This window comes from Erinaceus europaeus, chromosome 7, assembly GCF_950295315.1.
Source record: "Erinaceus europaeus chromosome 7, mEriEur2.1, whole genome shotgun sequence".
Classification (NCBI taxonomy): domain Eukaryota; kingdom Metazoa; phylum Chordata; class Mammalia; order Eulipotyphla; family Erinaceidae; genus Erinaceus; species Erinaceus europaeus.
Window position 1 is genome coordinate 52,655,568 of NC_080168.1, and position 13,227 is coordinate 52,668,794.

Consider the following 13,227-nt stretch of genomic DNA (forward strand, 5'->3'; position numbering starts at 1 on the left):
AAAAGCACTGGAAGAAGGCACATGGGGGAAGAAACCTCCCTTTCAAACTGAATTATGTAGTCCTGGTCTGGTAACCAAAAGCACACACAAAAAGTAACCCAACAGAAAATAGAGATAATGATCTTTGTCTGCTTCAGTATTGTGAATGTGGCCTGTTAGTTTGGTGAGGAACGCTGTGTCTGGTAAGGAAATGGTGTGTGCCTTTCTGGCTTTCTCTGGATTTCAAAATTGTTTCCCTTTGCAAATTCAAATGAGGTTCTTAAGCATGACAAATAAAAATTAAAAGACTTAAGGACTGAAAGGTGGTGTACTTAAGTGCATCTGTTAACCATATGCAAGGACCCAGGTTCAAGCCCCCCAGTTCACACCTACAGGGCAAAAATTTCATGAGTGGTAGAGCACTGCTACAGATATATTTCTCTCTCTCTCTCTCTCTTTCTCTCTCTCTGTCTCCCCCCTCCCCCCTCACCTTCTCTCCCCCCTCCTTATCTGTCTTCCTTCCCTTTCAACTTCTCTCTGTCCTATCAAATAAAAGAAATAATGTTTTTAAGAAGTCTTAAAAATAAATTCAAAAGACTAAAGAAAAATCTGGTTTAAACTAGGTTCCATGGATTCTCAACATTGTTTTGAAGATGATATCTAAATAGATTTATACAAAATACCCTTTTATGAGTTATTTATCCTTTTTAACATATGATGAGTACTTTATATACCATCAAAATGCATCTATATTTTCCCCAAAATCAGTGGTTAGAACGTATTTTTTTGTGATACTTTCACCAGTATCATTGTACCCCACCACCAGTTAGCTTATTCACTGTATTCTATTTCTTCCAATAGACTTAAAATTAGATTACATTTATATTACATTACATCTTTCTGATGAAAGCTTCTTGCACTAAAACCACTTTCGTCTTGTTTCCAGTTTGAAGTTATTTATCTATCTATGTATTAAAATCTTGCAGGGCTTGATTCACAGATAGAAACACATATCTAATTTCTCAGCTTGTGTGCATGATGCTATAATGTATTCCCCAAACACTGTGAGATGATTAATTAAATCTGTTGTAACAGAAAATGTCATCCTCTCTTGAGTCATACATTTTGATTGGCGAGGAGGAGGAAGCAAAACTTGACCTACCAAGGGTGGGGTCGTATTCCCAGATGAAGCGTTTGGTCAGAAATCTCACTATAAGCGCTGTGGAGGGGAAAAAAAACACAAAAATAATTTCAAACAAATTTTGTAATTTTCTTACAGTATTTACTCTTGCAGTGAAATAAATAACTCACACTATTAATAAATTCAATTTATTTATTTTTTGTATATTCAAATACATTTTTGATTTTATATTATGATCTAACACCTGTTATAATTGTAAGGAACTTTTTGTGCATTCATCAGTAACTTAGATTTACTCCAACAGAGTTAAAAACAAACAATAACAACACACCACAGTGTGAAGATGTTCACACAGAAAAACTTTGGAAAGAGTTCAGATATAAGTCTCATAATTACAGGTGTCTAAAGTTTAAGTATTGAAAATGATCAACAGAGGTGGATAAAAAATGTGATAATTTCTTCTGTAGTAGAAAGATCATCAACTGATAATTTATACTTTAAAAAAACAGGTAAAGTTAAGGACTTTATTAGTGGCTTGTTGAAGCTCATAAAAAATAAAACACCTTAATGAAATGCAGTCAAGGTTGGGTTCTGGGACTACGACAATAAACGTATCACTTTCACTCTCTTTAAAATGCAGGTATTTTGATTTCTCCCCTTTCTTGCCTCCAGGGTTATTGTTGGGGTTCAGTGCCTGGAGGCCATTTTTTTCTCGTTTTGGTGCCCTTGTTACCATTATTATTATTGTTGTCATTGCTATTGTTGTTGGATAGGACAGAGAGAAATTGGGAGAGGAGGGGAGACAGAAAGGGAGAGAGAAAGACAGACAACTGTAGACCTGCTTCACTGCTTGTGAAGCCATGCCACTGCAGGTGGAGAGCCAGGCACTAGAGCCAGGGACTAGAACCGGGATCTTCATGTCTGTCCTTGGGCTTTGCATCATGTGCACACAACCTGCTGTGCTACAGCCTGACCCCGGATTTCTCCCATTTTTTAAGATAGGGAAATGCAAGGATTGAAAGGCTAACTAGTTTAACTGACTTCATCTAGCTAGTTAGTTGTTAAGTCAGGATTTGAACCCCAGAAATGGTCTAAAACCGAACTTTTAACCATTGCACTAAGCTGAATTTCAAGTCCCAAGCCAGCAGGGTAATATTTGATTAAAAGATAAGCCAGAAGAAAGTACTGAAATATGTGAACTCCACTGTCCTTCAAAACAGAAGAGATAAATATGAACACTTTCGTATGCTTTGTGAGCGCTGTAAACAGTTTACATGTTTAATTAAAAACATGGGGGCTGGTGAGATAGCACAATGGTTCTGCAAAAGACTGTCATGTCTGAGGCTCTAAGGTTTCAGCACCATCATAAACTAGAACTGAGCAGTGTTCTGGTCTCTCTTTATATCTTTTTCTTTCATTAAAATAAATAAATCTTTTAAAATATAGAATAACCTTCACAAGTACTATAAAAATCCAATGAAAGCTTTGGATCCAGTGGGCCAGGCAGTAGTACATCCAGTCGAGCACACATGTTACCATGTGAAAGGCTCTGGGTTCTGTCCCCACTCCCCCCTTGTAAGGTGGGGGGGGATGCTTAACAAGTGGGAAATAGGTCTGTAGGTGTCTGTCTTTCTCTCTATTTCTCCCCCCTCTAATTCTCTTTCTTCTATGAAAGAAAATAGAAACAGAGAAGAAGGAGGAAAAAATATGGCTGCTAGAAACTGTATTTGTAGTGCTGCCGCAGAGCCCCAGTGATAGTCCTGTTGAAAAAAAAAAAAAAAGGAAAGAAGAAAGAAAGCTTTGGATCTTTTCTCTGGGAAAAAAAAAAAATTACATAGTTTGGCAGATAATTTCCATAGACTCAAATCCTCTGAACACCCTTGATTATCTTCCTGGGAGCCCATTCATAAGTAAAGAATAAGTGTCTGGCATAATTTACTTATTCGATTATCTATTATTATAGAGATACTTAACAAGACCTATTGTTAAATTATTTCAATTTTTTACTGAGATGCCCTGTATATAGTTGTCTAAACATACTCAGGAATGGCTAGTGAATTAAAAGTAACTCAACCCTGTCCTTTGTTGCCACTTAGAGTAAACGATGTGTGTGTGTTCGTGCATTTGTGTATATATATACCATACCATACCGTCATGTCTTGCGCTTTGCGCCAGGAGCGTTTAACCCGCTGCGTTACCGCCCGACTCCCACCGTCATGTCTTACATAAAAGATCACAGTGTAAATTGTAATGCCAAGCTCAAAATGAGCCACAGACATGTGGCTTCTCTAGAGACTAAAAGTAGCAATGTTCTTTCTAATTAGAGAGTGAGACTGGATTTGGGCCAAAATATTTTCAGTGCCTAAAGTAGCAGGGCCATTGACCTTATAATACTTCCCACAGTGAGTGTTCTTGTGGTTTTATCTGCAGTTTTCAGTCTGTCACTGTTCATTCTCTTGAGAGCCTGAGAGGTATATTTTCCTGTTTTTAAGTTAGCCATGTCTATATACATAAGTGCCTTTGATAGCCAAACATTGCAACCTTTTGTTGGAATATATAGTTATAACTAAAGGCAGCTACATAGAAAAGTTAATTAATGGAGCCTGGTGGTGGCACACCAGGTTAAGTGCACATAGTGTGAAGCGCAAGGACCCTGCAAGGATCCTGGTTCAAGCCCCTGGCTCCCCACCTGCAAGGAGGTCACTTCACAAGCGGTGAAGCAGGTCTGCAGGTGTCTTTCTTTCTCTTCCACTCTCTGTCTTCCCCTGCTCTCTCAATTTCTCTATATCATATAAAAAATGGGAAAAAATCATTTATTAGACATCAAGAGAGACAAATAATTAAAGTAATTTAATCTAAAGTTCCCTAATTCTAAGATCATTTAGACTATTAACAGTTCCTTAGATCTTTCTAAAATGTATTAGATACTCTGTTGCCTTTCAAAATAAAGTTTTCTGAATGTAATTGAATCATTTTTTAATGTCTGATCTTAGTTTATTTAAGAAACTTGATTTAATGCCCTGTGCAGTAGTGCAGAACAGTTTTGAAGTTATAGAATGATTGAGGGAAAACAATTTTGTAGTGCCTTGACTTGTAAATATTTTTTCTTTTGAATATGTATGTATATACCCATACATACTTTTTCTTCTTTTAATATAATTGCTTTCTCTTTTTGCCACTGTCACTGAGACTACCTCTAATTTCTAGATACAAACTTCTGAACATTAATACACTTCTGCTAACTCATTGTGGAAAATTAACACTGTTCTTTTAATTCTGTAATCCATGGTGCATATACACAGGCCATATAATCATCTCTGTGATAGAATTTTGCTTCTTTATTTTTTGCCAGTATTGTTCCTGGGGCTCAGTGTTTGCACAATGAATTTACTGTTCTTAGTGACCCCTTTATCCCCCCTTTATTTATTATAGAGACAGAGAAAAATAGACAAGGAGAGAGAATAAGAAATACATGTGGCACTGATCCAATCTTCTCCCCTTTCCCCTTAAAAGGAGGGATCCAGGGCTTGAGCCTAGATCCATGTCTATGCTAACGTGTGCTGTACTGAGTACACTACCCAGTCTCGGCTTCATCATTTTAATGTAGTTGCTTAAATATTTCAAAGTTTATGATTACTTTAATAATTTAACTGTGTTATGTTTTACTATTTATTGGCTAGAAATAAAAGTCAAAAGAGAAGAGAAAGATGAAGAGGAGAGAGAGAGAGAGGGGAACCTGCAGCTCTGCTTCACCACTTGTGAAGCTTTCCCCCTATAGGTTGAGATCGGGGCTTGAACTCAGGCCCTTGAACATTGTAATATGTGCTCTCAACTGGGTGGCACCACCTCTTGGCCCCAATTTAAATATAGTGTGAGTATCATTATTTATTTGAGACTATTTATTTATTTATTTAAAAAAGGAGACATTAACAAAACCGTAGGATAGGAGGGGTACAACTCCACACAATTCCCATCACCAGATCTCTGTATCCCATCCCCTCCCCTGATAGCTTTCCCATTCTTTATCCCTCTGGGAGTATGGACCTAAGGTCATTGTGGGTTGCAGAAGGTGGAAGGTCTGGATTCTGTAATTGCTTCCCCGCTGAACATGGGCGTTGACTGGTCGGTCCATACTCCCGGTCTGCCTCTCTCTTTCCATCTCTTTTTCCCTAGTAGGGTGGGGCTCTGGGGAAGCGGAACTCCAGGACACATTAAATACATTCAGGCTGATTAGAAACAAACAAACAAACAAACAAAAAGACATACTTTGAAAGTTCAAGTTAGCTAAAAAATAGTCAACATAATAAAACAGATAACCTAGAATTGAATTAAACTAAAGAAAAGGAAAGGACTTGTGTAATTAGAATGCAGTAGACTTATGGGTAATGTTGCTGTTCACTAGGCAGCATTTCATTATATGTGATAACTAGTGTGTCACTACCTCCTCTAGAAAGTCTTCTCTGGCCAGGAAGCACCATTAATCCCTCCCTATATGACATAACATTTACATTTTTTTCTTTTTAGTATCGAACGTGCAGAACCACCTTGTAAGGATTGGTAACAATTTTTAATCTTAATCTTTTTAAATTGTGAATGATCTGAGGTTGGAAGTTCAGTATTTTTCATTTTTTTATATTTATTTATTTTCCCTTTTGTTGCCCTTGTTGTTTAACATTGTTGTGGTTATTGATGTCGTTGTTGTTGGATAGGACAAAGAGAAATGGAGAGAAATGGGGAAGACAGAGAGGAGGAGAGAAAGACAGACACTTCAGACTGTGAAGTGACTCCCCTGCAGGTGGGGAGCCAGGGGCTCGAACCAGGATCCTTCGACTGGTCCTTGCGCTTTGTGCCATGTGTGCTTAACCCGTTGCACCACCACCCGACTCCCAGCATTTTTCATTTTGATGTCTGGTGATTGACATAGTGCCTGATATATGATATGTACTCAGTAAATGTTTGAGAAATGAATGAGGAAAAACTAAAAATTTAATTGCTTAGTTGACTTACATTCTACTTTTGTATACTTCAAGGATGTATTCTAGTATGTTTTTATTATTTTGGGGGGAGGATAATGTATTTTTAAGTGAAACTTCCATGTCTAGAATATATTCAACCACTTCTCAGGTTCAGTGTCTGACCCAATACCCATCTGATCAACCTAATTTGTAAACCTGATTGATTAGGAATGGCAGAATTTGATCATACATCTTTGCTAAGGCCACATTTAATTGTAACTTGTCAGTGGTCTAAAGGCTTCAGAGAGATAGAAATGAGCACATTCACAAAAATAGAGGAATTTTACTCTAGCTGTGTGGGGATACTTGCTGAGTAATTAATTTTGTAAGACTAAATATCCACTTACTAATCATATTAGTGGTTGGATTAAAACATGTGCAATCTTGGAAAAATATTATTAGATGGGTTTTAGTTATGTTTTAAGTAAAAACATTAATGGGACTTCTGAAATGCTAAATATCAAAAAAGAGTTAAATATGTGTTGAATACTGACTACAGGCTTATCTTTTCTCATACACATCTTAAAAGTAGAAACTAATGTTCTTATTTAACTCAGAAACCTTAATAAAAGAAAATAAACTTGCCCTTTTTTACAGAGCAGTTAAGTAACAGAACTTAGATTGGACCCAGGTTTGTTTACTTTACAACTCCTGTTTTTAAATCTTATAAAGTACTTACCACTATGGTTTAATATTTCTACAGATATTATTTAATATTCTTAATGGCTAGGGTTGTTTTCAATATAAGTATTTATTTTACAGAGAGGTATGCTTTGAAAATGAATTTTTTGTTCATGACTACATTTCTTCATTTGTAGTGAACAAGATATCCATGACCAGAAACCATGGCAACACAGAGAGAAAATATGAATTTCCTAAAGCAAGAAGGACACTTTTACATAGATAACATATTTTTTAATTTTTTAAAATTTATTTCTTTTCCCTTTTGTTCCCCTTGTTGTTGTAGTTATTGTTGTTGTTACTGATGTTGTCTTTGTTAGATAGGACAGAGAGAAATGGAGAGAGGAGGGGAAGACAGAGAGGGGAAGAGAAAGATAGATACCTGCAGACCTGCTTCACCACCTGTGAAGCGAATCCCCTGCAGGTGGGGAGCCGGGGACTCGAACCAGGGTCCTTACGCCAGTCCTTGCACTTTGCACCAAGTGCGCTTAACCCACTGCACCTGACTCCCTACATAGATAACATTTTAATTTTCTCTTGAAAAACTCCTTAAGCAAAAGAGGAAAACAACTATGTAACTGATGCAGCCATGATGCATCCATGAAGCAGATGATAAGCAGTAATTTCCTTACTCTTTAGTTAGCAAGTTCATTCTTTGTACAACAAAAGTTAGCATTTCAGGAACCATTTTAAACAAAAAAGAAAAATAAAACAAAAAATACTGTTCCTATTCTTGAGATATTCAAAGTTTACACATTTGCATGTTTGGGGAATATAAAAAAAAAGATAAGTGCATAATTTAGAATTTTATCTAAAGTCCTGTGTACAAAAATGGAGGCCAGATAGGGGTAAGTAGTGTCCTAGAGAGATAAAAAAATTGCTTTCTCTGGATGGGAGAATGTGGTAGACAAAATAAGAATACTATGTAGGAAGTGTTAAATCATATAACAGCTTCTCTTAATCTAAGGGGAATTTGAATTTCTCCTTCCTTTTCTCACCTGAACCATACCATCTTCTTAAATTAGACCTCCAAATCTAAGTTCTAACTCTCTCATTCTCTGGGCTAATCATATTTTATTTCTAGTTCTTTTTAAAAAAAAATATTTATTCATTTTCCCTTCTTGTTGCCCTTGTTGTTTTATTATTGTGGTTATTATTGTTGTTGTTATTGATGCCTTTGTTGTTGGATAGGACAGAGAGAAATGGAGAGAGAAGGGGGAGACAGAGGGGGAGAGAAAGATAGACACCTGCAGACCTGCTTCACGGCTTGTGAAGCAACTCCTCTGCAGGTGGGGGAGCCAGGGGCTTTAACCGGGATCCTTATGCCGGTCCTTGTGCCTTGCGCCACCTGCACTTAACCGCTGTGCTACCGCCCGACTCCCCCTAGTTCTTTTCTTAACCACCAATACACACTTACCTTTTCTTCTTTTTAGCAGTTCTCTCTTTGTTGTGACTCTGGTCTACTCCAAGAAACATGGTCTATTGTGCCTCTACTCAAGAGATGAACTATAAAGATCTTATTCCTGAAGACTAGTCTAATAGGTCATGCATTGGGGCTAGGACAGCTCTTAACAGCTCTCAGTCATGGCTAAGGCCAAGAGTATGTCATTTTTTTTTCTTTTTACCTCAGGACCCTCAGAGGAAAGGGATGAAGCACCTTCTGAACTGAGTAACTAGCTGAGAGGGAACAGAAATGGGATGAATGTGGAAATGGCATGTCACCCCATCACCCCCAGAAAAAATGACATAATTTGAATGTCAAAAGCTAAAGGAGAACTCAGAGCAAAGATATGTACACAGAAATCACACTTTAGACAGATTTAAGAATTTACAAATACTTAGCATTTTGTTCTTTCATTACTCCTTTTTACCTCCTCACATATTATGAATTTCACACACTGTCACTTAATAATGCTTCTTAAGTACTCTGCTAGGCACCAGAGACACAAGACTGAGAATATACTCTAAGCAAGATACCAGAAATGACTTCATATTGGACCCAAAATTATGAAATAATTGAGAGTACTGACATTAATTTAAGGAGAACAGTCCAAGCAAGGAACATCAAATTCAAAAGCCTAGACAAGCTTGGAGCCAGGAATGGTCAATTTGGGGCTATTTTATGGTAGATTGTGAGGTTCTTTGGAGCTTGCATATTAAAGGAGCTTGTATATTATATTGACTGCACTCTGAAATCTATGGATATACAGGAGGACTTGGCAGGAGTATGCTATAAACATATCTATAATCTCAAGTGGGAAAAACATGATGCCCCATGTAGAGAATATGGAATATGAGAAAGAGACTTAGTACAAAATTATATTTTTAGCTTCCTCTCCTGGTGATTTATATTATTCCTATGTTATTCCCTATCCAAACTCCTTGACATTTTTAACTGATTGAAGAAATGTAACATCAATCAGGGGACAAAAATTTATCCTATAGCTGTAGTTTCTAAAGTAGTCTTATCTCCTACCTCTTACCACACTAGCTCTCTAGCTATATTCCTTGTGTGAGTCAAAATAAATTGACATTAAAAGCATCACAAGCCCCATATTAAAACAAAATTTGAGGAATTTAATGGAAATTTAAAATCAGTGCAGTATAAGAGTGAGGACTTTATAATTACAGAAGTTAAAATGCCAAGTAAATTTATTCTAGAGAGGGGTCCAGGGATTGATTTTACATTATCATGTTTACTTAGTCCTGAAAATTTTGCTTTACCCTTGATTCTGGTAAAAAATATCACTGTGAGAAGGAATCAAAGATCAAATATCAATTCTCTGTACAAGCAAGTTCTTAAGGATAAATGGTGCAATCTCCAAGAACTCCTAGGAAACACTTGTGTCTCTGAAAACCTAGCCTGAGAGTCAAGCTTTAGTGAATTTCAGGTCCTGAACATAACATGGAGTTATTTTGCTGCGGAATAGTAAGGCAAAGGTTTATTTGATACTGACAGCTAGGTTGTAGGATTAAAAATGAGAATTGGGCAAAATGATAGGGCCATTACTTATAATTCTTAGTATGTTTGATATGGTTAGGGATAGAGGTTAGGGATGCTAACCAAGAATGTACAATCAAGAAAATATTTTATTTTTAATTAAAATTAATTAGAATGGGGTAGATAGCTACTCTCTTCCCTGATCCAGCTTTCTAGCCCTTTTTCCAGCCATGACATCATCTCCCCAGACAACAATTTGGGTCCACCTGCATATCGGGTGTTAGACTCAGGCAAAAACTAGTTATAATCATGGGCTCTTTGGAATATAACTAAAATAGGCCTACTAGCTGTCTACAAAACGGAGATCCCACAACTCATCATCTGTGATATTCTAGCATTTAGGTTCATGATTACTGAATAATTTGTTTGGCTTTATATGTTAACTCTCTTTTCAGCCACCAGGTTCCAGATGCTACCATGATGACCGGACTTCCCTGGACAGACTACCCTACCAATGTGTCCTGGACCCCTGCTTCCCCAGAGTCCTTCCCCACTAGGGAAAGAGAGAGGCAGGCTGGGAGTATGGATCAACCTGTCAACGCCCATGTTCAGTGGGGAAGCAATTACAGAAGCCAGACCTTCCACCTTCTGCATCCTACAATAACCCTGGGTCCATACTCCCAGAGGGATAAAGAATAGGAAAGCTATCAGGGGAGGGGAGGGGATACAGAGTTCTGATGGTGGGACTTGTGTGGAGCTGAACCCCTCTTATCCTATGGTTTTGTCATTGTTTCCTTTTTATAAATATAAATAAAATAAAATAAAATAAAATAAATGGAGTCTGGAGTCCTGGCACAATGTGGGATACTGTGGTATCTACTTCTCTCTGTGTCTCTCATTCTCTGTTTCTCTGGATGAAAAAGTTGGCCTAGAAGCTTCACAATCATGCATGTATGAAGCCCTGACTTTCTAAATAAGTTAATTAATTAATTAAGTGGGTATTTAAAAAGGCACAATATCCATGGAGGAGTAGAGCCTAGTAAATTAAGTGTGTGAAAAGTGTGGGAGACTTCAGAGGAAATGTATTCACATTATAAAGTGTTTATAAGCCAAGCTAAGAAATTTCTGATTATGCTTAAGATGTTGAAAAGCCATTAAGATATAAACACACGAGTGACATTATCTTCTTTTTGTTTTATAAAGGACACTGTTGTTTCAGTGCTAAGTTGAACTTGTAGGATGCTGGTAAGGCTGGAGACAGCGGACTAAGAAACTCTTCTAATACTACAGATAGAAGAACAAAAGGTAAGACACAATGGCTACCCCTTCACTCCTGTCCATTTGTAGATGTATCAAGTCATAACTGAAACTGCATATATATGATGTTTTCATTCTGCTTCTTTCACTTAATGTGCCTTTAAGGCTTTTCTATGCTCTCACTTGAAATATGGGCTTTACAGAGGAAGTGGGAAGTTCCTGCTGTCTTGGGATTTAAAAAGGTAGTAGATAGTTATTGCTATAATCAAATTATTTGGCAATTGGGTTAATTTTGAAAATCCTATTGTTAGGATTTGCTGTATCATACATGACATCACCATAATTTATGTCCCAGGTTGCTTCTATTCTCCCTGGTCTAAGCTTTTAGGAGATTCAACATTTCAGAGAACAAGTCTTTATTAGAAAAGTATTAACAATTTGAGACCATTGTTAAAATTCAGTCTGGTTACATGCTTGAAGTCTTAAGTACTTAGATTGAAGGAACATATACTCAGCCTATGGTCTGTTTATTAAAAGGCTTGAGATATTCAATCAGTTTTTCCCCTCTCATATTAATTAAATAGTGATTTATAGTACTACAAGTTAATAGGAGTGTACATCAACACCATTCCCACCACCAAAGGACTATGTCCTGACCACCCCTACCCCACCCCAGGGAAGCTGAACATCACTCTCATCCTCCACCCAGAGATTTTTACTCTGGTGCTCTACTCCATACTCAGTCAGAACTTGCTTTGAGTTTCCCTTTCTGTTCTTGTTTCTCAACTTCTGTTTATGAGTGGGATCATCCCATACTCATCTTTGTCTTTTGACTTATCTCACTTAACATAATTCCTTCTAGCTCCATCCACGATGGGTCAGAGAAGGAGGGTTCATTGTTCTTAATAGCTGCATAGTATTCCATTGTGTATATATCCCACAGCTTTCTCAGCCACTCATCTGTTGTTGGGCACCTGGGTTGCTTCCAGGTTTTAGCTATTACGAATTGTGCTGCTATGAGCATAAGTGTACACATATCTTTTTGGTTGGGTGTTATGGAGACCTTGGGGTATATCCCTAGGATAGGAATTACTGGGTCATATGTAAGGTCCATAGTATTGTCAGTTTTGTTTTGACCTTTTTATGCTATTATAATAGATATATTATTATTATATTGTTATATTCTTGCAATTCTCTAATGAAAGATGATGTGGGAATATTTTCATCTATATATCTTCTTTGGTGAAGTCTCTATACATCTTTTGCCCAGTTTTTAGGAATTTTTTTTATTTTTAGATCACTTTGGGGTTCAAAGCAAAATAGTGAAATAGAGTGATTTCCCATAATCCCCTGCCTTGTATCCCCTGGCTCCCCACAGCCTTCCTCACTATTAACATCCCATGCCAGAGTAGTATGCTTATTACAATTTATGAACCTACACAGATAATATAGTATTTTCACCCCAAATCCATAGTTTACATAATAATTCAGTCTGAGGTTGTACATTCTATGGGTTTTGCTAGTGTATATCATATCATATAGTGGGTTCACTGCCTCAGAAATTCTATTATGGATAGATATATTCCTATATCCACCCAACTTTCCTCATAATTCCACCAAACCAATATTTGTACTGCCTTCAACATTTTGACTATTTTATAGAGTGCCATAAATGGAACCATATCATATACAGGCTTCATAGATGACTTTTCTTTTTCCTCACTTAGTAATGTGCGCTTAAAGTTCCTCCATGACTTCTCTTGGCTTGGTAGATCATTTGTTTTTAGCACTAAATAGTGTTCTGTTGTCTGGGTGTTCCATATTTTATCTCCTCATGAATTTATCTACTTGTGAATCTCCTTTTGGTTGCCTCCAAGTTTGAGCAATTATAAACAAACCTGCTTGCTATTAATATCCATGTGCAGGTTTTTGTGTGGACATACATTTTCAGTTCATGAGTAAATGCCAAAGAGCACAGTATAGTAAAATTAAAAGCCATCAAACTGTCTTCCAAATTGACTATGAAAGTTTGCATTTCCACTAGCAGCGAATAGGAGTTTCATTTGTTCTGCATCCTTACCAACAATTGGTGTGTCATTGTGTTGACTTTGGGTATTATCATAGGTGGATACTGGGATCTTTCAGTTGGGCCTGCTACATAATAGAAATCATGTTTCTTGTTTCTTGCCATTACTAGAGCTGCACTGCTCCAG

General features: G+C 37.1%; 1 protein-coding gene and 1 long non-coding RNA gene across 3 annotated transcripts in view; one reads left to right on the plus strand and one right to left on the minus strand.

Annotated features, from left to right (window-relative positions):
* Window positions 1–11,058, plus strand: part of LOC132539417 (uncharacterized) — a 113,394-nt gene extending 102,336 nt beyond the window's left edge. Inside the window, exon 3 of the long non-coding RNA XR_009550701.1 lies at window positions 10,961–11,058. This is a non-coding gene — a long non-coding RNA (uncharacterized LOC132539417). The remainder of the gene's footprint in view (window positions 1–10,960) is intronic.
* RERG (RAS like estrogen regulated growth inhibitor) overlaps window positions 1–13,227 on the minus strand; it is a 123,536-nt gene that overhangs the window by 15,453 nt on the left and 94,856 nt on the right. Inside the window, exon 3 of one of the 2 annotated variants that reach the window (XM_007533149.3) lies at window positions 1,142–1,198. The exons of the other annotated variant lie outside the window; for it this stretch is intronic. Coding sequence (XP_007533211.1) covers window positions 1,142–1,198 — 57 coding nt within the window. The remainder of the gene's footprint in view (window positions 1–1,141; window positions 1,199–13,227) is intronic. 2 annotated transcript variants of the gene reach the window in all.